This window comes from Gallinula chloropus (assembly GCF_964237585.1).
Source record: "Gallinula chloropus genome assembly, chromosome: 1".
Classification (NCBI taxonomy): Eukaryota; Metazoa; Chordata; class Aves; order Gruiformes; family Rallidae; genus Gallinula; species Gallinula chloropus.
In genome coordinates, this window is record NC_140085.1 from 141,958,764 (window position 1) to 141,985,795 (window position 27,032).

The following is a 27,032-nucleotide window of genomic DNA, read 5'->3' on the forward strand; positions in this document are numbered from 1 at the left end:
ATGGAAACAGTCTCGTAAACAGCTGTATGCCACGCCACTGCTGGGAGAAGCTGCCACTGCAGGAGTAACACTCTTTATTTCATGCACTGCATGTGCATGTCATGCAACCATACAGCAACATTATTCATGCTTACAGTTGCAGTGGTGATAAAGATGCTTCAAGTTTCTTTATGGCAAAAGAGCGAGAGTGCATGATGGTCTAATGCACCACGGATGCTGCTGCACAGGTCAGGGACTCAGTCTAGAGAGAAAGGAAGTGAACTGCTATGCTGCAGTACGTGGAAAGAACAACATCAGGGCAGGAAGAAATTCAGACAGAAGAAGGCAACATTCATGAAGATCCATGCTGAACTTCACCTTATTTCATGTAGCAGATGATGAAGGCAAATATACTACGAAGTAAGGAAAGAGATTGACATTGCTGAGTGTAAAGCTGGCAATGCTATACTGCCATCACTCTGCTGACTGCAGGGTGAACACAGACTGCATCTGGAAGGACAACAGCTGCCTATATGAGATTCAGAAGGTGACATCTGTTATTCCCAAGGTTCTTGGTTAACATTACCCTATGGATGAGGAACATGAAGGAAAGGGCAGTCTGTTGAACCTGTTGTTGCTGAAATACTGAAATGAATCAATCTTTACAGGAACCTGATTCCTGGGAACTTAATGAAAGCAATTGCCCCTGCTCTCACACAGATCTGCTAATGATCCCTCTTCCTTCTTAGAAGAGCAGAATTAGGTTTTTACAAAAAGGAATCCTAGACGCTTTGTGGATGTATTTCTTTTGCATTCCAAAATTATTTTCTCATCTTCATATGACTCTTCATGCCAAATACAAAGTTTAGGGAATCTCTCATTAAGAGTTCATTAATGAGATTTCTTTGAGACTTTCTTCAGAGCCCAGGTCCAATGTTTTTCCAGCTCCCTGGATCTTCATGTTGGATTACTTGCCTAGAGAAGTTGCAATAAACCATGATGATGTGCTGCCAGTGAGGGATACTGACCACACCAGAGTCCTATTAAACCTATTGCTTTTATCCAAGTCCTGTTTGGAAGGTGGCAGATAGAACCAGGAAAAAATACATGGCTCTAATGTGGCATGACTCTCACTAGTTCATGGTGTCATGCCTCTGGGTAGGGAAAGAATGGCAAGGTCAGAATTAAAAAAAGAGCAAGAAGTCTGCGGCATATGGTTGAAGAAGAATAAAAGTCTTAGTCCAGCTTTTTTTTAAATGAAAGTAAAAGCAAAGCCCCAAAACTGCAGTAATGGAAGGAGAGTAGTACTGAGAGAAAATGGTCTTTGGGACAAAGATGAGGGAAGGGAAAAAACCAAACCAAAAAACAAACCAGCAAAGAGTCCTGAAAGCTAGGTGGGGTAAGGCAAGCTGGCTTTAACATGTTGGAATGGCATTGGCATAAAGCTGGTCAAAACAGAGAAAACCCAACATTTTTGACAACATCTAAACTAGCATGGTTAGACTGCAAGATTTTGAGTGCTACTATTTACAGTGTTTCTGTGGTGGTGTTGATCCAATACCAGGAGCCATAATCTCTACTTGTGTTGAACCCCATACCATCCATGATTAAGATTTTAAGATTGTAAAGAAGAATTATGATAGGCTAAAGAAGACTTCATCTCCTTTTGATTACTATATAATTCTCAAACTGACCTCGAGTACTGCCAAATGGGTTTGTTGTTATTTGTTTATAATTTGTTGAATAGCTTCAATACATAATTTAACAATACAATTAATAAAATGCCCTGTATGATTTATCAACCAAAACAACATTGTCTGTGCTCTAACTGGATGACAGCTTTCCTAAATAGAAGAATAACAAAAGGACAAAGCAAAACTGAAGTAACAAAAATTACAAATCCAGGTTTTATTGTACTCAAAGATTTATGAACTACATGAATCAAAAGTATATGAATGCAATGAAAATCTTCTATATTATTCTTTTCATTTTCTTACTCAATTCTCCTCCGGAATGACTTATGGCCTTCTTTACTTACAGCAATTCAGATGAGATAATATGAGATGAAGGCTTTTCTGAAGTATGTAATGCTAAAGTTACTTCATTGTCACTGCCTTTCAGAGTAGTTTTCTGAAGAAAAAATGAAAATGATAACAACAACTAACATTTATTTTATGGGTGCATCTTAAAGCTTAAAATAAATTCATTTTTCTGTCTTTTTTTTTTCAGTACTAAAACCCCACTTCAAAATACTAATTATAGGGTTGTACAAAAATCTTACAGTCAAAGAGAGATTACCTCAAGAAAATTATTTTCTTTTCATTCAGCAGTAGCAAACCTGATTATCCTTAAGTATGTAAAGTTATGTTTATAATGTTCTCCAAGAAACTATCACTTTGAGAAGTTGCAACACTTGATATCAGATTTATAGTTTTTTTCTTGTAGATCTGTTAAACACTTTGGGAAGCAGTGGAGGAAAGTGGGCATTTGTGTATGAATTTGGGAACTACAAAAAATGTTTGTGTTATAATGAAACACTTAATACAGTATTAGTGGAATTGAAACTGTTTAAGGATGTTATTGCTGTATTTATCTCAGATAAAATTACACGGGTAAATTTTTCTTTCCTCAGGATGAATGAGACAGGATATAGAATAACCGTCAGCAGTGTTCATATTTTAGAAATGGTTTTCAATATAGGAAAAAAAAAAGGTATACTTGTAGTTTAATGCCTAATGTTACCATAAGCAGGAGCAATGAAAAACATAGTTCGCTATAATTTCTGAACTTCTCTGGAGTTCCCCTGTCCTAAGAATCCTGTTTGCCACAAAATTGTAAGGTTTTGCACAAAGAAATTAAATTCCTTTTAAAGTGCAGCTTTATTTTAAAGCTGTGACAATGGGAAACATTCATTTTATAAGAAATCCTCCATTCCTAGATGATAGGCTATTTATTAGCATCTTGCAATCCTGTTGTCTGTACATCTCACCATGGTTCTGATTTTTAAACTCCTGATGTTAGAGGGTGGGATTAAGCACCACTTGCAATAGGCCCTACTCTGAAATGAGTTGTGACCCTACTCTGAACTAACGGGGCTTGTGTTATCTTAGATGAAACGGCATTTAATAAAAAACAAGAGACACAATCTCTCAATAGAGGACTGGAAGACTAAGGATAAAATAGAGAGTTGGGAATGGGAGTATGTAATTTGGTATGACCACAACAGACATTTGAATAAATGTTTAATATTAATAGACATGTTTAACAGTTTGTTGTTTGTTATGGATTTTTTTCTATGGGAGGTATCCTTATAAAATAATTGACTAAATGGAGAAAAATTCAAAGTGGACCAAGACACAGATTAAAACTATGATCTGAAAGCCTGGCTGAAGCTTTGTCTAAAGATTTGTGGTATTTTGACAAGTGTCCAATTACAGTAGAAAGATGTGGGAATATCAATCCACTTCTGACATCTTTATGTGCTCCATAGCAACATGCACCTAGTGAACAATGTATAAGATGCACACTCTTTTTTCTTCAAGCTGCTCTATAATTCATATGATTCCCCTACTTCATTATTCTAAGAAAATTTCTGTTTTGAACCAAAGTTACTGAAGGAATAATTTGGCACACTGTTTATAGTTTGCAAAAAAAAAATAAAAGAGACATGCCTGAAGCTGTGGACGTGAAGAGCAGAAAATTCTTCAGATTTTTTTTTTTTTCACTTTAACTGCTCCTACTTGTAGGAGGTCTGCAATTAACTTTGATACTGACTTGAATTGGAATGTGGGTGGTGGTTCTGTACTTCTCAGATGAAAATCTGTATTTCATACTTACCTAAAAATAAGCTGTTTTCCTTTGGTACAACACTGTGTATTGTTTTGTTAAGGGGAGGAGAAAGGGTGCTGCAGGGAAGGGGTGTCCCCAAGTCCAAGACAGGCTTGAAAGATTTGTACAAGCTAAATGGAACTTACTGCAGTTTCAGACACTTAAAACAGCTAAAACAGGAGTAGCTGTGGACTGTTTCTGTTAAAGAAAGATAATGTAGATGGTGCTGTGAGACCCTTGCATTGGAGGGAATGTAGATCTTCAACATAGCTAAATGTAGTCTTCCAAATGCCAGTCTTTAGGGGTCATGTCAGAATGACAATTTTAATTTTCCTCTCCGCAGAAAATAAATGCAAGATGGTAAATTCTGAGAAACAACAAAAGGTTTTGGAAAAGACTCAGACAAGAATACACACCTCTATCATGCAGAATGATCCTACATAAGGATATTGTCTGCTATTAGTTATACCACTGTTTTATATAGCAAGGTCTAAAAGACTAAGCAGACTCACTTGCAAGGCTCATATGAGATGATGATGTATCCAAGAGGATTAATCCATTCAGAAACACAAAGGTATTAGCAGAACTAAGTAAAGGTCACTTGCATGTTTTGTGATCCTTTTCCTAATACAACCTTCCTATACACTTGGGATTATGTATTTTACTTCTATGAAGCAACATAACTCTGGTCCACACCTTCAATTTGTCTCAAGTAGACTATGATTAACTATCTCTGATGTAATGAATGATAGTCTATTTGGTGTCTTCTGCCAAAATTATTTTCTAAACACTGAAATGCATCATGACTGATGCCAGCCCAGATTTCTGTTACTGTGAAACGGCCACACACCTGTGACAAGGGTTCACCTCTAGTTCTTTATTGGGATGCTTTGGTAGCCTGGGTCATGGAAGCTTCCTTACATCTCAGGAATGCTGTCTCAGTTTATCCTATATCATTACTTTCATTCCATTTGCTGGAAGGTTTGTAAACTTGATAAACACTTATTCTTGTACTGTACAATTTTCTTTAGCTTTCTGACAGCACAGCTCATACGTGCCAGACTCTTTGGCAGGTAATGGTAGGACATGTGTTGTCTTCAGTAGGTGGTGGATAAATCCAGCATCAGACAACTAATCATAGAAGAGGTTTTGGTTCTTGCAATGTAACTGGGAAACAGAAGGTGTTGATTGAAATTGAGTTGTTACTATAATGAATGTTGTGAATATTAGCTGCAGAAAAGGGTCCTAAATGCAAAGCGTCTCTATAATTGCACAAAATAAGTCTGGAAGCAGATTTGTTTCCAATGTGAAAGAGTAAAGGCTAAATTTAGAGATATCTTGCTAGCACATAAGTAGTCAGTGCTGTTTTTATTCTAAGGTATGGCAAATTAAAATTTGAAAAGACACTTGGCAACTTTCTGCAACATATGAATAGCTGTCCCATTCTGTATCTTAAAATTCTCATTAATATTGTAGGTTCATCAGTGAATGAAACAGAAAATATGGTGTACAATACTGTGAGCTTTAAATTAAGTACAACTGCTGATTGTGAAAGAATTTTAGATAACATTTGAGCAACCCTGGGCAAAGGCCAAATCTTCACAGACTGTATTAATATAAAACTTTTGATTTAGAAAACAATAAATCACCAATGCAGTAGTGTAATCACACAAAATTAAGAACAAAAGCCAGAGGTGCTGGAACAGCAACAGTCCCAGAAGTTGTTCTTAGCTGTGTCCTGATTTCAGCAGGGATAGACTTAATTGTTCCTATAGGCTGCTATAGTGGTATGTTTTGGATCTAATATGATAATAATGGTAATATACTGATTTTTTAGCTGTTGTAGAGCATTCAAGGGCTTTTCTTCTTCTCACACTGCCCTGCCAAGAAGGCAGTAGGGGCACCCAAGAAGCTGGGAGTGGATACAGCTAGGACAGCTGACCCAAACAGGCCAAAGGGATCACAGAATCACAGAATCACTACATTGGAAAAAGACCTTTAAGATCATCGAGTCCAACTGTTCCCATCCTATGCTAAAACATATCTCTAAGTATCTCATCTACCCTTTTTTAAACATGTCATACCATATGTCATCATTCTCTGTATCTAACTGGGAGGTTGGTCAGGAGGTGGCGCAGCTCCAGGGTCTAGCATGACTTCTGAAAAACTTATGAAATATAGAGAGGAATAATATCCTCTCCACTCCTCTTGCTCTAATCATGTTTTGTCCTATTCTTAAACAGAAAAAGAAAGGTGTTTATAGAGCAACTGATATATTGATGCGATGACCTTTCTCTAGTTTTTAGTGACTGAAGGGTTACTCACAAATAGCCAGTTTTAGGCTTCTGCATGTCAGGATCTGATTCCAGGCAACCATCAGGGAAAAGCTGCATTAACTGCAGTAGGCTATTGATCAAGTAATAAATCACACTCTTCAGAAACTGTCTTGCTATGAGCTTTGTGGGATATTTTTGTAACAAGATGGGCAAGTACTGGATTTGCAGGACAATATAAAAGTTTTGATTCCTGCGTCAGCTAAACTTGTAACAAACATAGGAAAACACTTTAATAGAACAGAATTATTATTAGTAATCTCCTATTTAATTATTATATTTCTAGTCTGATTTGCTAATGACAAAATTATCAAGACCTGTTACATGAAGTTTACTATGTCAGTGCAACATCAAAGCTGTTAAAAATATTCTCAGAAAAACTATGGCATATTCAAAATATTCATTCTGATTGATTAACATTTGACGTGAATATCTCTTAAAAATTAGTACAGACACTGTTGATCATCTCTGCTAAACTGGGATTTATTGCAAATACTGTGTCAGAGACAAAAACTCTGTCAACAAAAAGATTATTGCTAAATCTTCTTATAATCAGGCTAGTTTTCTGTTTTCATATAAACTGGTGCTTACTGTTACAAAAGAAGTCCTGTCATATTCACTCATTCCAGAAATTCTTGCAGTGGCAAAGAGTTTCAGTGTTACCCTGTTCATCTGATAGGAAGCAAAGAATGAAAGCCAGTTCAAATCCAGGCTGTGTATCTGGTGTTGTACACAAAGTATTCTTAAACTCTATAAGCATTCTGTATTTAGAGGTGTTATTTTCATCATATTTCACAATGAACTGTGAAAAATGAACAGAGTAGGAGAATGAATTCATTTTGTATGCCATATGTTAGTCCTGTGGGTCACCACTAGCAGTATTTTAAAATACTAAGTAGTGTTTTCAACCTACTCGAAGACTGAAATGGGATTTTTTGTTCTTTCACTGGATCTGATGGATTTCATTAAGAGAAAAACTGTGAAGAAAGCTGAAGATAAGAAAGAAAAGACGAGTGAAAACTAGGTTGCAGGTGTTCATACGGTGTACATGTCTGCCTACCTGAAGGCAACAAACAGAGGCATCTTTAGCACTGGAGCTGGAGAGTTGTCAAGAAGGGCTTCAAAAGATGTGTTTCTTGTACTTGGTAGTTTGGCAGTTCCGGAGCTGCTAGGGACAAGGGCCCATGGGGGAAGTAGATTCAAGAGGACTTTGATATGTTTTATGTGTATGTTTGTGTAGGTAATGTGAGAAAACAGGAAGGAGTCTGATGGAGGCAGCAGATTCTGGTGTTGGGTGGCACCTCTGGCATCAGCTGTCCCTGTATGGTTCTGTCTACCACCTATAAAAATAAACTTAAATCCAGCTTCAAGATTCAACACAGGATTTTAGCTTGATTCCTAGCTTCTCAGAATTTTCTTCTAAATGACAGAAGCAAATTATTGAGAGCCCAAACCTGATGTAATGAATCTTGGGAGGAAATGAAAGCACAGTTTGTAAGTTTGCAAGGTCTAAAATTCAGACAAAAAATTACAAGAACCCAAGGACAGCTATGAGTTTAATCCATGTGCCTGATCCAAAGGAAGACCCAACAACTGTTATAATGGGCTGTATTTGGAAGTGCTTAGAGGCCAGGGAAAGTGTGTGGGAACTGAAGGGCCAGAGAGCAGAGCAATGGAGATTCCTCCCACTGAAACCATTTTCTGTTCTCTCTGAGGAGTGTTAGAAAAACTTTATCCACACACAAATGCTGGAAACATAGAATATATTGTCTGCATCAGGGCAAAGCAAGTTCTGAGATGCTGGAATCCAGCTGCCGCTCCACTCACATGCCTCATTAAGAAAAAAAATCCTCACATTAGGAGTTGAAAGGACAAGGGGAGGAGAGGATGGTATTTCAAAGACGATTGGACACTTTCTAGAATCATGGGAACCCAGAGTAGATGTCTGCTGAGGGCTGTAAACCAAAGCCTAACCATTAAAGCATTTGAGATTATATGGTATTGTGGCTGAAAGAGGCAAAGCTCCTGCAATGTCAGACGGGTAAAAATAGGCACTATTTTTAAACACTGAAGTGAATTTATTTGAGTTTCCACTTGTCTGCTGCAGGATGCCATCTGATTAAAAACAGCCTGTGCAGCACAGCCAGCTGAGGTAGCGTGTGCTGGACCCTACTGAATCTGGCATTTGAGGAAAATAAAAAGCCCAAAATTCACATTTGTCCTGGGAAGAACACAGATGACAAGCACTCTCTGATGTGCCATCAGGACTCAGTGGTACATTAAAAAATGTCAATGACTTTAAACACAGAAATAGATTCATGAAGATTCATTAAATAAATGTCTTCAGCTGGCTGGTACAGGAGGGTGTGACTGAATCAGATCATTAAAAACAAACATGCACAGACACAAACACATTCAGCAACTATGGCATCTCCTGGATTTTTTTCCAATCTTCATCAGGGTTCGTCAGTGTTCACCAACAGGCATCTGTTGCCCTGCTTAGCCTGTGACCATCCTTCTCTGCCACCCCCCTTGCAGCCACTTACCCAAGCTGAGGGGCTTAGTTGCCTGCTGCCAACCCTGGCTGATGTTTGATCATTGCATCTTAAAAGATGAGCTTTCTTATTTTTTTCTAGGGTAGTTTTTTAATTTGCCATTTACTGAGTCCCCTGCAACAGAGTAGGTACTTTAAATTGTGCTGTGATTAGCATTGTCCCAAAGAGCTTTACCTGAATCTGTGACAACAGATGTTAACCTTGCTTTGCTGCCCTGTGATATAGGGCTGAGATCAATATGTGTGCTGAGGTACTTGAGGAAACAGGAATTTCAAAATATAAAGTGCCCTTTAAAAGCCGTCCACCAGCCAGACTCTGCTGTCATGTATGTATGCAAAGATGTTCCTTTTTATGGTGGTAGTTATGGCTATTTATTTGGTTTGGGTATTGATGCTTGGGGGTTACTCAGAATGTATGAAACAGTATTTTCTGCCTGGTTCTGTATATTTCATTTGTAATGATCAGCTATTAAAGTTTTAAATAGGACATTTTTATGGTGTTTTATATTCCTGATGAATTATCCTGAACTTAGTTATGCAAAGACTCCTTTGGACTGGAAAAATCTCTGAGGCTAAAGGCATCTGAGGAAGAACACAAATATGACTTGTATGATGCAAAGAAGTTTTCAAGTAAATGAAAATTAGATTCAATAGCTACAAGGCCTTTGTGTTTATCTAGCAGTGTAAAAAATTGAGTGGTTTAAAAAGAATGAATAGGCTTTCCCTAAGGGACATGTCAGCAGAAAAGTGCAAGCAATGCTACAGCTCACTCCAGGAGCTCTAGTCATAGATTTCTTCATGATTCCCTTTTGGTTCTGAGGTTTTTTTTCCCTTTTTTTCTTCCTACTCCCCACCCCCACCCCCGTAAAGTGTATTTGGAAAGGCTGGAACTCGGAAACCTGAAGTTTATTGCGAACACACACTTAGTGCTTCTAAGGATGATGATCTCCTCCTTTCTCTCCTGTTTTCCTGACCACCCTTCCATTGCCTGATTTGCAGGTTTAAAGTCTGAATATTTTCTCCTCACATGCATGTCCTCCTTTTTTCACAGCTGAATGCCTGGTGACTTAGTGTTCCCTCTACGTTAATTATCCTTGTCAGCCTTATTTGACATTGTAGCAAAAGAAGTGCTCTTGCTATAGTATCTGGGTATCTTGCCAGATGGCAAGGAGGGAATTCTTCACTACTTATGAATTAGTTACATATCACCTGAGAGTGAGAGCTTTCTTCGGGTATAAGAGAAAGGTTCATGATGGGAGCACTGGCACAGTGATTTCTGCAGTTTATTCCATGTAATCACCATATGTAGCAGATATTTATCTGGTTTTATTTGTATCTTACCATGAAATTAAAAAAAAAAAATCTCCTCAAGAAAAATCCAAACACTTCTGTCATGCGGCAGTGGAATCTTTCTCATATTACTGCAAAACAGGACAGGCTTCTTGCAAGACTAAAGCACATCACTGTAGCAATACTTTAAGACACTTCTGGTTCAAGGCAAGTGATGACAACATTTATCATCTTGCTTAGATTTCAGGAATACACTGTGACAGCTGGCTTCCTACTTGTGTACCTCTGCAATTGCCCTAGATTAACATAAACAATATTTAGGTGTCTGAAAAAAAAAGTTTGGAAAGACTGAAAGAATCTCAAGAGAACCCTGCTAAGTACTGAAAATAGTAATTTTGTGGTGAAAATTACTACTAAGGAAGGACTTACGCAAACACTGGAAGAACAGCAGCATGTTGCCATGGGGTCAGTGTGACCTCTCTTCATTATAGCCAGAGCACTGCTCAAAAGGAACTATAAAAGGCATCCCTGAACTGGACACAGGTAGGTAACACTTCAGCAGCTCTCACATTATAGATGAATACACAATTTAGGAGCAGTAATAGTATCATAAACCAGCAAAAAAGGGTAAGTCAGAAGCCAAAAAAAAAAATGTTAGGGTTTTGAATCCATCTCCTGCTAGTGGAGGACTGCTCTTTACAGTGCATTTGCTCAATACTTTGCCTAGTCTGCTTTTAAATGCCTTGTGTAATAGTAGTGTCCATAATTTCCCTTGAGAGGAAGAGATTTTTAGTACCCCTTTTTTGTCAGGAAGCTGCCACTGGTATCCCGCCTGTTTCCCTATTCCTAATTCCATCCTCAGCTCTGGTGAGGCGGCACCTCAAATACTGTGTTTATTTTTGAGCCCCTCACTACAAGAAAGACATCACAGAATAACACAGAGTCACAGAACATTAGGAGTTCTAGTCCATCTATTCATGTAGTCCAACCCCCTCTGCCAGAGCAGGACCACCTAGAATACATTGCACATTGAGGCCTTGGAGCAGGTCCAGAGAAGAGCAACAAAGCTGGTGCAGGATTTGGTACACTAGTCTTATGAGGAGCAGCTGAGGGAATTGGGACTGCTTAGTCTGGAGAAGAGGAGGCTCACTGGACACCTTATTGCTCTCTAAAACTACCTGAAAGGAAGTTGTGATGAGCTGGGTTTCAGCCTATTCTAGCAGATAACTAGCGATAGGACAAGAGGGAATGGCTGCATGTTGCTCCAGGGGGGTGGGGGGTAGGGGTGGGTCAGGTTAGAAATTAGGAAACTTTTTTTCTCAGAGAGAGTGGTTAGCCATTGGAATGGGTTTCCCAGGGAGGTGGTGGAGTCACTGTCCCTCAGGGTGTTTCAGGAAAGGTTGGATGAGGTACTTAGGGACATGGTTTAGTAAGTGTAGTGGGTGATAAGGGACTGGATGGTCTTGGACGTCTTTTTCAACCTTAATGATTCTATGATTCTATTTTGAATGATTCATTGTACAACACTTTAACACAGCTCTTCCTTTCTGTCCTGAGTCTGCAAAGGCATGGTGGCTGGTGGGGCCTTTATGGGGTCCTTCACAGCTCAGAGGGGCCACACAAATTCCCAGAGGCTATGTGCTGGGAACTAACCTCTCTGAGGAGGTCCCCAAATTCGACAGGTGTCCTATACCCATAGCATCCTACAAGGGCCAGTCCCAGCACTGATTCCCTCTTTGGGCAGCTTTAGTGTAAATATGCCGCGGATCTTCCATGACAGAACCTGGCATCCCTTTTTTGACCACCTGTAGCCCCCATGACATGCTGTAAAGGAGATGGGATACCTGTAGGCAGCAGCTGCTGTGTCCCTTCACTGGAGATTGTCTATGCAGTAGGAAACACTGGCTTTAGAGGTTCCCTAATTCTCAAATTTTTCAGATAGGGCTAATTTTCTTCAGTAAGCAGGCACGTAACGCGGCACAGCTTCCTCTTTATACTAGTTGTTCAAATATACTTCTATTCTTACCACACAAAATCACAAATTTATCTTAAATTTTTTCTCTGAGAAATACTGCACAGTCCCAGGTGGGTTGTGTCCCACCTCTCTCCCTCCATTTTGGGAATCCTTGCTCTCTGGGATAGGGCACACTAAAGGTTTTCCAATGTACCAGTTCTCCCTAGTCAGGTTTGATCCTGACAATAAATACTGTTAATGTTCAGTAAATATGGCCTTTAAAACATAGTGTAAATACAGCCAGAGAGTCTGTTCTATGCAAGCTGAGGTCCATGTGCAAACTCAGGGGTTTATTTTTCACACATTTTATATATTTGTTGAATGAGAGCCCCTTCTCGGCCATCTGTTGGACAGAATATATGTGCCATATGCACAACTCATTTTTCTACCTAAAAGCACAGCTGACAATCTTTCTGGTGACAGCTGACAATTTTACGGTGACAAGTGGAGCTCCTCAAGGGTCTCTGCTGGGACCAGTGCTGTTAAATATCTTTATTAATGATATTGGCAGTGGGATTGAGTGCACCCTCAGCAAATTTGCTGATGACACCAAGCTGGATGGTGAGGTTAACATGCCTGAGCGTTGGGATGCCATTCAGAGGGACTTGGACAGGCTAGGAAAGTGGGCCCAGGTGAACCTCATGAGATTCAACAAAGCCAAGTTCAGGGTCCTGCACCTGGGTCAGGGCTATCCCCATTATCCACACAGGTTAGGAGATGATGTGCTGTAAAGCAGCCCTGAAGAAAAGGACTTGGGAGTACACATGGATGAGAAGCTGGACATGAGCCACCAATGTGCATCTGCAGCCCAGAAGGCCAAATGCATCCTGGGCTGCATCAAAAGAAGTGTGGTCTGAAGATTGAGAGAGGTGATTCTGCTCCTCTACTCTGCTCTGGTGAGACCTCACCTGGAGTACTGTGTCCAGCTCTGGAGCCCTCAGCACAAGAAGGACATGGACCTGCTGGAGTGTGTCCAGAGGAGGGACACAAAAATGATCAGAGGGCTGGAGCACCTCTCCTATGAGGACAGGCTGAGAAAGTTGGGCTTGCTCAGCTTGGAGAAGAGAAGGCTCTGGAGGTGACCTAGTAACGGCCTTCCAGTACCTGAAAGATGCCTATGGGAAAGCTGGTGAAGAACTGTTCACAAGGGCATGTAGCAATAGGATGAGAGTTAACGGTTTTAAACTCGAAAAGGGGAGATTTAGGTTGGATATTAGGAAAAAGTTCTTCACTATGAGGGTGATAGGTTACTGGAACAGGTTGCCCAGAGACATATCGGAGGCCCCATCCCTGGAGACATTCAAGGTCAGGCTTGATGGAGCTCTGAGCAGCCTGATCTAGTGAAGATGTCCCTGCTTACTGCATAGGGTTGGACTAGACGACTTTAAAGATCCCTTCCAACCTTAACATGTTCTGTGATTCTATGATTCTAATCTGACCCGTACATTTTACATTGTTTTGTCCAAGTTAGTTTCCACAATCTTCTAATAGAGTTGTTTTGGGTTTTTTTAGTGTTTGAATAAACTCCAGCTTGCCAAGAACTTTCTGCTCTTGCGATGCTTTTGGGAGAATAAAAGTGTACTGATGGCTGCAGGAAGTACTGCTATTGGGTTTTGTACTTGTACACATGGGTGGGCAGAAGCAGCAACAGCAATAATAGGAAAAACATACTGTCAGCTCACTCTTAATAAAAAATAGCATAGGAGATATATTTTTCCTTGCTCTAAATTAACCATTTAAACACTTAAATGAGACGTCTATAAAAATTACTTTGTCCTGTGCAAAGGAAGTTAAAAGATCTGTTTGTCAAGACACTGTCAACATCTTAATATGACTGATTTGGTAATTCTTCTTGCATGTGTATTTAGTGGTTCATGATGCACACTCAGGAAAGTATCACTCCAGATGTGAGCAAAGCAGAAGGAGCAGGGCTTTCCCTCCTGTTCATGCCATCTTTTCCAAGGAGCCCCGTGCCTGCATGCACAGATACTTCAATGATTTGGTATTTGGTACTGGACAGTTACCCACCAAATCCTGGTTCAACTTCTGGCTGTCTCACTTGAGAAATCTGCATTTCTGAGAAACTTACAGCCTGCTAGTATTTGTATCCATAACAAGACTTCTACATGTGTGCTGTTTGCAATATTTTTTTCTGCTGAACCACCAGCCCAAAATATTCATTAAAGCTTTAGTGATTCCTCATTACAAAAATCGCTATCCAGTCCTGAGAATACATTACTGATGTTAATGGGTGGGTCATGACCCCACAGTAGTAGATTCACAGATCACCAGTGGTTTATTATTACTATTATTTACAGTGTTTTCAAAAGAATGACATAGTTCTGCTTACCTTTCGAAAAAAATTAATTGGATTTTTCAAAAATTCACCACCAATTAAGCAGAAGGTTACTTCTAGCAGGTTACTTCTGCAGCTGGGAGAAGACTTACCAAATGATAATCATGGAACTTACTGCAGTCATGTATAAAGTTTATAGACATTGAATTTTATAATTTATCCAATTCAAATAATGTATTCTATTTAGACATTAATTTTTTTTCCTATGTTGCTGAAATGATAAGAAAGCAAGATTTCTGAAGAAATAAATAGGCATCATTAAATTTTAATTACAATCAATCAGTAACTTCACTAGCAAAGGCATTGAGAAACAAAGAGTGCCTTCGAAATATTAAGAAAAATACTAAACTGGTGGCTAGTGATTAACTATTATTAAAAGTGTCTGATTTCATTAGCTCTATCATTGTGGTCAAAATCTTTCTAATTTCTGGTGAAAACATATGTCTCAATGCAGGAATGGCATAATAAACTTTGCTGAGAAATGAGAATCATATAGTAACTTCAAGTATATAACAAGCAACCATGGCAAGTTAGTGTTTGTTCCTTGATTTGTGGAATTATGAAAAGAGTAGAGGTTACCAAAAATCTAGACAAAGTCAATCATTTTGAAGTCTGCACTTCAGAGGTTTTAATACGAATGTTGGTACACATTGAAATCAAATTGCATTTCAATGAAAGCAAACTTGGAAAAAATACCCCAAACCTACCATTTCTACCATTCTTACCTGCAGAAGTTTTCACAATTTCTGAAGTATTTCGAAGACCCATGAAGTCAAATTGATAGAGTCTCCAAGACTTCTGGTCAGCAGCCTCCACTGAGTTTTTCCTCCATCTGTAAATCATTTCCTCTTTGGGGTAGCCATCTAGAAAAGAAAAAAAAAATGCAAGGTACTGCAAGCCATTATCTCTTCACTGATTTACAGTGAGTTTGGCAAAACCTAAAGTTCTGATCTGATGCTTTCTCAGTGAGTTTGATGGTGTAATTCAGCTAAAGAGTTGTATGGCAAAAAAAACCCCAAACCGTCATATTCCTGGAAAAAAAATATGATTTTCTACAATCCTTGTTTTTTTCCCAATGAATGATTTTGGACTGACTCTATAAAAATTAAATCTCTTCATAAATACAGTTGATTGTACTAATCTGAGGTCTGGACACAGAAGCATACTGCTTTACATATGCTCTGAAGAAACTGTACAAACATGTAAAGAATGTAAAAGGGGGTCGGGGGGTGTCACTGTAGGTTGTAAACAATTGAAAAGAACAGATTGCTTTAAAAGGCACAATAGTTATAATGTTATGTCTGCTCCTGAACCTCTGAAATGAGCTCAATACAGTGAAAAATGCAAATTTTTATTAGAATGGGATTTTAAGTGTCTACTTCTAAAGGCTGTGGTATTTAATGAGACATCACCTGATTTCTACAGCCAAAATAGCTTCTGAAAGTCTTCCTTTATCGATTTAGCACTTAGTCATAATTAATCCTCATGCCAATATTTAATTTTCTTTTTGTTAGAGAACAGCATTTTCCAACAGAAGTCTGACAACAAATCTTCCACCAGCCCAAACCATAATAATAGACCATCTAGAAAACAACAGCACGCCCATGCTAGTTAAAACTAGATTGTTCTCTAATGCATAATGCAATAAATGCCTATTCATCTAATAACTAATAAAGTAGATGTAGATTACAAAGCAAATTAAAAGCCTAACAGCAACAATAGCCAGTTAACTGTCTCAGCTGTAATTGGATACAGAAAAATTTTGATATTTGTGTTACAAAACAATGTCTCTGGTCATGGGGGTATTTTCTTGACATTTCCCCCCATAAGTGTCATCTTCATCTTGTTTAAAGTTCCACCCTGCTGGGGCACTGCCATAAGGTGTGCACGGTCTCATTTATCCCTCTCACTAACGCAGCATGAAAAGTACCCACCAGTCCCTCAGTTCTAATCTGTAGAAAATGACTATGTGCTAATTCAAAATGCCATGTTTGTATACTTCTCATCAATGTAAATAAAGAAATAACCCATGAAGGACCCAACTGAGTAACAAACAGAAGCCCTGCCGTTCTCCACAAGAACTCTTGCTGCCATGCAGATTTGACTGCCAATTCTGCTCTGCCAGTCTGTGAGATTGATCTAAAGGTTGTTTTTTCGATGTTTTTTTTTTCCTCTGGCAGATTATGTCAGAAGAGGCAGAGGTAAAGTGAAAGAAGTTGAACTTTGCAGAGCCTCCGACCCTTGCCTCTACAACCTTCTGAAGTCTTCTCGAGCTTTTCTCCTATTTGACTGAGCCTCCTGATCACACTTCTGACCAAATAATGCCTCACTCTAACAGATAGCCCTATATTTCATCCGAATCAGAGAATCATTTATATTGGAAAAGATCTTTAAGATCATTGAGTCCAACCATAAACCTAACACTGCCAAGCCCACCACTAAACCATGTCCCTAAGCACCACATCTACATGTCTTTTAAATACTTCCAGAGATGATGACTCTACTTCCCTAGGAAACCTGTTCCAGTGATTGACAACCCTTTCTGTGAAGAAATCTTTCCTTATATACAATCTAAACCTCCCCTGGCACAACTTGAGGCCATTTCCTCTCATTCGATCTCTTTTACTTGTGGAAGAGCCCCACGCTCACCTGGTTACAACATCTTTGCAGGTAGTTGTGGAGAATGGTAAGGTCTCTCTGAGCCTCCTTTTCTCCAGGCTGAACAACCCCAGTTCTCTCAGCCACTCCTCATAAGACCTGTGCTCCAGACCCTTCACCAGCTTTGTTGCACTTCTCTGGACACCAGCACATCAATGTCTGAGAGGAATTTGGGGGTCTTGGTTAACAGCAAGTTAAACACGAGCCAGCAGTGTGCCCAGGCAGCCACGAGGGCCAACCACATCCTGGGGTGCATCAAGCATGGCATTGCCAGCAAGTCCAGGGAGGTGATTGTCCCCCTCTACACTGCACTGATGCACCCTCAGCTTGACTCCTGGGTGCAGTTTTGGGCTCCACAGTACAAGAGTGTCCAGAGGAGGGCAACAAGGATGGGGAAGGGTCTGGAGGGGAAGTCTTATCAGGAAAGGCTGAAGTCCCTTGGTTTGTTCAGCCTGGAGGAGAGGAGGCTGAGGGGAGACAAAATCACAGTCTATAGCTTCCTCACGACAGGGAGTGAAGAGGCAGGCACCAGTCTCCTCTCTTTGGTGACCAGTGACAGAACCCAAGGGAAGAACGGCATGAAGCTGTGACTGGGGAGGTTTAGACTGGATCTTAGGAAGAGGTTCTTTACTGAGAGGGTGGTTGGGCACTGGCACAGGCTTCCTAGGGAAGGGGTCACAGCATGGAGCTTGTCTGAGTTCCAGAAGCACCTAGGTGATGTGCAGTCACACGCTCTGACTTGGCTGCTCCTGTGTGGAGCCAGGAGCTGGACTTGATGATCCTTATAGGTCCCTTCCAGTTCTGTGATTCTATAACCACAGCCTTTCCCTCATCCCCTAGGCGGGCCACCTAGCCATAGAAGATTATGTTAGTCAAAAAGGACTTGGCTTTCAGAAGCCTTCTCAGATTGGCTTCATGTAGAGTCTGATATCTTCTCCCTGCAGTTCAGAATGGAAGAAGCATCAGATGCATGCTGTGACTGCTGTACCTTCATGCCAGGTGGCAGTGGCAGAACTGCCCCTTCCCCACAAAGCAGTATCGGCACCATAACGGGGGCTGCCATGTGGTCCGGGTTCTAATCCTACCTCCTAATTCGTATCCTGATAATGGAGGAAAGGAGTCCCTTTATGTGTTGCACTCCCTACACCAGATGCTGCTGCAGAACCTGTGGCCCCAAATGCTAATTTGCAGGTTTTATAGCAAGCAATAGATGGGGTCCTTTGTTCAGGTAAATTTCATCATAGTCATTGCAAGTAACAATGCTCCAAAAGCCTTGGAAGTAACAGAGATTATATTTTTAAAAAATACATTATTTTAAATTGATCCAAAATTAACCTTTTACAGATTATTTTACAAATGTTACAGAAAAAAAATTAATATCACTTTAGTCTTGAATTCAATTTCTGTCCAGTTTTTTGTCTTTTCCTTTTTTAACCCTATGGCCACCCCACCAAAAATGCATTTCATGGCAGTGAGCTTGAAGGCTTGCTATTATATTGTCGAAGGCATTGCTGTCTACCCTGGCATGAGCAGCATATAGTCAGGAACAAGTTCATCAGACTCTCATCCTTCAGTATTTTTCCTATATTTTTGACTAAGAGACAGATTCAATTTCAGAATAACTACTTTCAGTATTATTCATCACTATTAAATAGCAAGCATATGACTTCAGGAGACCATCATCCCCTTTTAATAGTAGCCCCCTCAATCCACAGTCACTGACATCTGCTCTTGCAATGGTTGAGTTACTTACATCAAAGGAGTGAAGTGATTCAATACAAGCTCTTTCAACCTATTAAATAACTGCTATTATGTTCTGCTCAAGTGCCAGGTGACTTGACTCTTCAATTCATTTAAAAGATATATCTTATGAAGTATTTACATATCTATTTGGACAGTATATCACTCGTTGGATTAATTTAACTTACAGACTGGACTATTCACGATGGTTCTTCTTTCAGTGATATCCAATATATCTTATATACAGCCTAAATGTTTCCAGCCATCTAAATGCTTTGTCTTAGAGGATATCAGAACTGGAGACTTCAGCCCTTCCACAAGAAAATGCAACTTCTGTTGTTTAGTCCACAACACAACTAAGAGTGTATTACCTATAGAAATGTCTCTTTTCTCTCAGATCCCCAGCATGACAAATGGCAGTAAATTACCTTAAAGTCTTGACCTTGTGTCTTCAAGACATCGAGACTGAAGGAATTGTTATTAAATGTATTTAACCTGTCAGCTTGCTTTAGGTTATGTAAGAACATCCAGACTGCAGCAGGGCAAGGCTCCAGGAGGTTCTGGAGGATTTCCAGCTGGTGTCAGCAGGATGGCAAGGGAGATGGCTTGGGAAGAAGTCACCCACAACAACCAAGTGTGTGTTAGAGCCACCCAAGTTCTGGCAGCCTGCAACTCAGGAGTTTCTTGACCAAAGCCTGTGTCAACACCTTAATTTTCCCTCTCATGAATTTAATTGATTACCTTTAAATTCTCCTGGGTTTTGGCCTGATGGTTATTTTGTAGGCTGCACTGTAAGTATCTGCATCTTTGGGTTTATATACTACCATGTCAAAGACTTTTAGGGAGCACCTTGACAAATTGTCTTTTTTTAGCACCAGTCATATGTGACTTTGAAAAATCAAGTCAAGAATATATTTGATGGAAATTATTCCAGTAGTAAGCATCCATGTAATGCCTCCTGTTTTCTTTCACCAAACATACTTAATGGCTTTTCCAGTTAACACAAATGATTGGTACCTTTGTTGCTTTACTCATAGGATTTAACACACACATTTTCAAAGAGTTACTATTGACTTTAATTCCAATAATGCAAACAAGGATAAAAAATAAATTGATTTCTTGCCATTTTGGAGGTCAACCTGTTATAACAGAAAGCCAAATTATCATGACAGCCTCTGAGATTCTGTGGATTTCATTTTATTTCCTTTTTGTTACTGGAATAATTGAACTCATATTACCACTAATTCTCACATCACCCCCATGTAATTCATAACCATCAGGTTAAAAATATTTTAACTTCAGTCATCATGTTCATTGTCCTTCTCTTTCTAGGGAGACTAAGTGATTGGTGCAAAAGCCTCCACCAAACTGCTGGAAAAAATGGTCAAGGGCAGAACACCTCCAGGCTGGATGAGAGGCATATGCAATCATGAGATAGATGTGAGAATAGGTGTCAAGCATCCCAGAAGCACATCTGCTACAGAGGTCAACGTTGATGGAAAATCAGCAACCTCTGTACTATACTGATGTATCAATGCCTACTAGTGCCTGCTGCCTCTTAAACCTTGATTTCTCCGATACTGTTATTGGTCTGGGCAACTTAGATCAATGCTTCATTTCTTTGTTTCACTTTCTTTTCTGTGATCATGGGTCTATTCTAGCAAGTGAGTAGAGATGGAGAAAAGACAGCAGGAAGGGACAGGTCACATCAAAAAGGATGTCGATCACTTGAAGAACTAGTTTCTGAATAAAAAACTTTCCTTAGAAATGCATCCAAGATGTGGAAAGACAGAGAGACATGGAATAAACCCAACCTCCTTCATCTCTTCAGACATATTTTCCCCCCTCTCTGAAATCAGTTTATTTTGCTGCTGGTTCACCAGTTGGTATTCATATGGAACACAGGCAGACCCAGCTTGTAGCAGAAGTAATGATGCAACAGGGAAGCTCATCTCTCCTTCCTAGCCTTGGAAAAATGGTATGCTCAGAGCATGAAAATGAGGAGGTAAGGAAAACAGTAGTAAAGCTGAAAATGCTGAAAATGCAGGCAAGAAAGGATCGGTTCAATCAAATATCTGCCAGAGGGGTGATGCTTGTGACAGGACTGTATATTTGAAAGATACAGCTGGATTCTGGGAAGGTTCTGCTTCTCCAGGGGTTCTCGATATACACTCAAAGTAAGGAGAAAGCGTGATCTGAAAGACAAGTTGTTGCCATTAGCTAGTGGCCAGAGTTTACACCGCAGGGAATGTGGTAGATTTGACTGATGCTAATGAAAGTGGTCAGGAGAGGGAGGATGCCCTGACACCCTTTCTCTAATACTGTTATGAACAAAAAATCATATCCTTCTGCCTTCTGCAGAAGCTGCATGGGGTCTTCTTTTCTTTTTTTTTTTTTTAGCTGGCAGTCTTTATAAACAGTTGTCTCTTGGCAAGCAAACTGCATTTTTAATCCTAACTTCTTGACATTTCAGAGAAAGATGTTTCTCAATGATCTATTCCTGTATCTGTCCGGTGTTTGTGCCCAGAAAGTGTGTATTTTTAACTAGGAGAATCCTGGAAGTTCCCCTATTAAAAACGATTCTAGCTTAGATTTCATGTTTGTGTGCACATATTAAACACAATTAAATGGCAGAAAGAACAAAATTTCAGTTCAACTAGTTCAAAATTAAACAAACAAAACAAATGGGGGATATAGAAAATTATTTGTGTCTTTTCTGGAAGAAAGATTGAATGAATAGTAGGAAAGGAGAACAGTAACATTTGTTTCCCTAAGACCTATGGAAAACTATACTCCTAATTGAATGCATAATTAAGTTTTTTCTGTCCACAAATGAAGGTGACTAGCTTTTTTCTTACTGTCACAGATTTTTTTTTTTTAAAAAAAAAGACGAGGTATGTTAAAAGGCAGCTGTAATAAAAAAAGATAAATGTAAATGATGTAAAGATAGCTTTGAAACCTGAAGTAATTTATTTCAGCAGTTGTAGGTAATTGCACTTAGGTGATAACTACAGCAATTATAAATGTTACTCTTTGCCCTGTTTTCTTGCATCAGTAATTGACACCTTATTAACAGTACATTAGCTCATGAAAAAAAATCAACCAACATAACCATGACTGCAGAATAAATGGATCTAATACTGCCATGAAGTTAAAGGATACATCTCCCATTGAAGAGAACTAAGTTCTTCTGCCTAAAAATATGCTTTAATAGGACTGTGATATCATTTTGGCTAAGAATTAGAGGATCCAATTGCTATCAGCAACAGTAATTATTCTTTTACTGGGGACTTATTCTGTTTTTAGAGAGAAGTTCTAGAATGCTGATAGAATTTATTGATACAATATAGTGTAGTTTAGTTTTAGGAAGGACTTTGTGGCACCACTGCATTTTTTGTGCCTTCAAAATAGAAAGGAAGAAAAGTGTTGCTGTCAGAGAATTAAGTCCCAAATGCAGGATTTTCTGTTAACCAGCTGCTGTGGAAGGTAAATATTTTCCTCTTTTTTTTCCTACTCATAGACAGATTGTAATCTTGGCTTGGAGAAAACAGAGAAGAGAATAGAAAGGTGAAAATGAGAAGGTAAAGAAGTGAGGCAGAGAAGAATGAACAGGATTGGACTGAAATGAGGGACAAGTTTTCCCTTGAAGATGTTTTGAGATGTGGCATTTCAGGTGATCACTCTTAGGAAAAAAAAACATAGTTTTCTCTTAAAATCTAACACATGCTTCTCATATAGGGATGCTGTGATTTTGTCACAAACAGCCCCATTAGCAAAAAAACCCTGTCCCAAATTTTACTTACTAAAGGATAAATGGAATGGCTTGAAATGACGTTAAGAAACTGAATCAACTTCGTTGTGTCATCATATCTTTGTATGCTCACCAAACAATTAGTAACATGAGTCATTTTTATTTTGAAAATAGTTTTATATGATCTCCCTATGATTACACTTTTTGTCTTGCAAATGTCTTCACCTTACTTAAAAAAATACATTAAAATACCACAACCCTGTGGTAAAACAATTTCCCAATCTCATATTGTAGACTGTTTTGATGTTTTAATATGCATTTTTATTTTTATTTATATACTTATTTTTACTGCTTGCTAACAGTTTTATTTGTAAGGCAATTTTCATAAGCCTCACATGCAGCAATTGCTTTTGCCTATCTGCTTGCATTTCTCTGGCGAGCAGATTATCCCACAAATTATTCCACTGGTAATTAGAACTCCTGACAAATGTTCAGATTTCTCAGATTTAGCTATATTGCATCCTCATCCCTAGCATCATTAATAATAGATGAGATTATCTCCTAGTTTACTGGATATAAATTATATCTTTTCAAATGAGCCCTCTTGCATAGATCAGTACGCTCAGGATATACACTGAAACCTTGCTTATCCATATGCAGGTTTGCTCATGGTTTGGTTTTGGTTTAGTTTTGACTTTTTTACAGAATGGACACTTCACCCCAATGTTCTGTTCTGTTTTGTATGTAACGATATGAAGATTTTACCCCTCAGTTTCTCTGCAAGGCAGAGAAAAATGGAAGTCCCAAAACAATTCTTTTTCTAGTTCAGGTTCTCTCCTGATCTGAATGACTCTGGAATATGGACTCATTCCTTTCTCCACTTACAGATGTTTTCTGCTTACAAACAAAGATGCCAGTAAGAGAGACAACTCAATTATCTAGCTCCTTGTACTGATTTTTAATTGTTAACGTAGCTGTTTCACAACGACCTTTCAATGCTTCACGTTTGTGTGCCATTGCAGAGAAAGAATAGTACAAGATTTTGTTCACAATGTGGTTTAGATAACTTTTATTTCTACTGACTGTGAGGCTACAGAAGATGACTCTAGGTAAGAGGAAATTTTCAGAAATGTGTGGCAAAGATATGGCCTTCCAGAGCCTGCTGGGGTCCTGTGCTGCTGCTGTCCCCTGCCCAAGAACTTTTATACCACAGCCAGCTCTGCATAGAGGTGGGAGGTTTCACCTGAAACTTGATGTTCTTGGGATGATTTGGGGTGAGATTTGATTAGCCAGTAGTCTTGTTTCTTTTCCCTTCTTTTACACAGACTTCATGTGGCCTACAACAACGACAACACGATGCTGAGAATTCAAGAGCTGTGTATTTCTGCTGAGAGATTTGCCTCATTATTGTACTGCTAAATATGTATATTGAGGTCTGAAACAGAAAACAAACAACTCAAAATGAATATTTTAGCAACTAAAATAGCACGAACTCAAAAGGGAAGAGAAAAAGCAGCTCTCTCTAGAGTTTGTAAGTTACTATCAAAGAATATTAAGCTGCATGCAGGATTTTCTCATGAAGTTTGTGCTGAATGTGCTGAAGGCAAATTTTGAGGTGCTTCCCAGAATTTTTACTGGGATTTGCAAAGCCTTAGTGGCTGCATACTCAAGTAGTAACTCAGGCAGATGTAAGTGATGGCAATCACTGGCAGTTTTCTGTCTAAAAGTTGACTCTTAATTCAGCCTTATGAAAAAGAGGAAGTCAACGTCATAACAACAGAGAAGATGAGGAATATTTATATAAATCAGAGTAAGTCAGAGCATCTAGCATCAGAATTTAAAACCAAACCTAGTTAGGGTTGCTTTGGACAAATTAGAAGGCAAAGCTATAAAATAGCCAAAGCAGAACATAAACCTCTCAGCTTATTAAAGCAACATCTGTTAAATCTGCAGATCTTCAGTCTGCTGACTTTATCTGTAGCCATTGATTTAAACTGCACCTATACTGCAGATGTTAAGTGACATAGCCCTGCTAAAGCAAGTGCTTAAAATCATGACTAGGATGGACAGCAGTGCCACCAAAAGATACTGGCCACCAGAGTCGAAACACCCCAGTGGGAGTGGAATACCATTCTCTAGAAGACTTTTAAAATAGCTTTTCTTTTTTCTTTTTATTTTCTTTTTTTTTTTTTCTTTTTTTTCTCCTGACTGTGTAGGGTACCTAAAATTTAGGAGCAGATTAGCCATGTAAAATAAGTGGAGCAAATTCTATCAAAGATCTTTAACACAAATACATGTCAATTGAATTAAAAATAGCCCCAAAATGCTCAGTATCAATTTGAACTGTACTGGGTATTACAAGATAAAATAATCTTGCCTTTATTAATGGAATATTAATGGAATTAATTAACTGTATACTTCATGTAGGAGTACAAAGATTTCCTTAAGACTATCCTGATGAGAAAGATAACAGTGTTTATTCCATCCATTGCTTTCTTAGACAAAGTGCTGAGAAAGTCATAGACTCTCCTGAGTTGGAAGTGACACATAAAGATCATCGAGTCCAACTCCTGGCTCCACACAGGGCCAAGTCAGAGCATGTGACTGAGCGCATCATCCAGATGCCTTTTGAACTCAGCCAAGATCTGTGCTGTGACCCCTTCCCTGGGGAGCCTGTGCCTGTGCCCAACCACCCTCTCAGTAAAGAACCTCTTCCTAATATCCAATTTAAACCTCCCCAGTAACAGCTTCATACCATTCCCTCAGGTTCTATCATTGATCACCAAAGTGAGGAGATCGGTGCCTGCCCCTTGGCTCCTCCTCATGAGGAAGCCATAGACCACGATGAGGTCTCCCTTCAGTCTTCTCCAGGCTGAACAAACCAAGACTTCCCCTCCAGACCCTTCACCACCCTCATTGCCCTCCTCTGGACACGCTCCAATAGTTTCATGTCCCTCTTGTACTGTGGTGCCCAAAACTGCACACAGTACTTGAGGTGAGACAACACCAGCGCAGTGTAGAGTGGGAAATGTGGCTTGCCTCCTCTGAAAACATGTAATAAACAAGGACTTATTCCAATGGATACTCAAAGCTTTAGTAAAGTCAACAACATAGTGAGAAATAGCCCAGGAAATAAAGGAAAATACACCTGTAATATTTTTTTAGTCCTTGCACAAGGGGAGAAATGGAGAGAAAATATTTTATTTACAGGTTTCTTCATTTCATTGACAAGCAATTGATCTAAGCTTTTTATTCCAGCATCAGATATGAATATTTTTTTAACTCTGAGAACTCATCTTTTCTTTCTCACACAGGCATGGCAGTATTTAAAGATTATTCTAACCATGCTTAATCCTTATCTTCCAACTGCTACTTAGTAATTAGTATGTATATGCTAAGCATGGGTGCAACTAAAAGAGGGATATCCTTTAGCAATAAAATAATACAGTATTATGATTACAAGTATACTATTATCAACATGTAAATATACATAGATAAGCTGTTTGTGGTACAAAGTATATAAAAATCAACTGACAAATAATAGCCTGCATTTCTAAAGACAGACAGGAAGACTTTGCATCCTCATTCAAAATAATAATTGAGTAAGCATAGATAAACAAAAATATATTCACAACTTGAAGGTATCTATTAGAATTAAATATAAATAACATCCACATAAGCATTAGCATCTGCCTATTTATCAGTGCTCAACTTCTTAGGCTAGAAATATGCTGCAACCCATCCACATTGTCCCATGCATAAGAAATTTTCTATTCAATTTCAATTAAAAAACTCATTGTATATTCATGTTACAAAGTCCATAGGTTTTGTGACTGGCCTGAACAGTGCATTTAGGAACTCATAGGAAAGAAAACTTAGGTCTCAACACTGCTTTTTTTCTGAACTGCCATGAATCCCATTTCAGGCTTCACCAGAGCTACACCAGCAAAGCCTGTGGGTTTACAGGAGCCAAAAGAAATGCACCGTGCTCAGTCGACATGGCATTAATGGAAGCAGGTTATGAATTAAAGATTTCAGTACAAGATTATTATGACTTTAAATAGGTCTTCTCATAATACATCTCAAATGGTTAATAAAAGGTAAAACATCAGAACACTCAAAGCTAAAAACACAGCATCTTTTCTGAGAACTGTCATACCTTGCATAGAATAAAACAACAATTTGCAGTGTAAACTCAATACCAAACTGAAAATTTCATTAAGGCTGAGATTAAGCAGTGTTAGCTTTTAAATCTTTATGAAATAACACTGCTGATTTAAAAAAAAAAAGTCCATATCAACTTTGGCTTTTTTTGTTTGTTTGAAAGACTCATTTCTCTGTTTTACATCACACTGTAACTTGTGATCTGACATAAGAAAATCAAAATTATTTATTTCCTTCTGGGTTCTTTTAATCAGTTTTTTTCAGTCTGTCAGCTTTTTTCAAATAAATGAGTGGCATCTGCTTATTCATGTAGTCATCATTCTGTATGTAGATTTATTGTCATTTATGCACACTTAAAGTCATTG

The 27,032-nt window shown here is 38.9% G+C and overlaps 1 protein-coding gene across 1 annotated transcript in view; it reads right to left on the minus strand.

The window, feature by feature from the left end:
* GABRG3 (gamma-aminobutyric acid type A receptor subunit gamma3) overlaps positions 1-27,032 on the minus strand; it is a gene marked incomplete at both ends in the record, with an annotated part of 334,257 nt that overhangs the window by 34,125 nt on the left and 273,100 nt on the right. Inside the window, one exon of the mRNA XM_084276526.1 lies at positions 15,080-15,217. Within this exon, the coding sequence (XP_084132652.1) occupies positions 15,080-15,217 (138 nt within the window). The remainder of the gene's footprint in view (positions 1-15,079; positions 15,218-27,032) is intronic.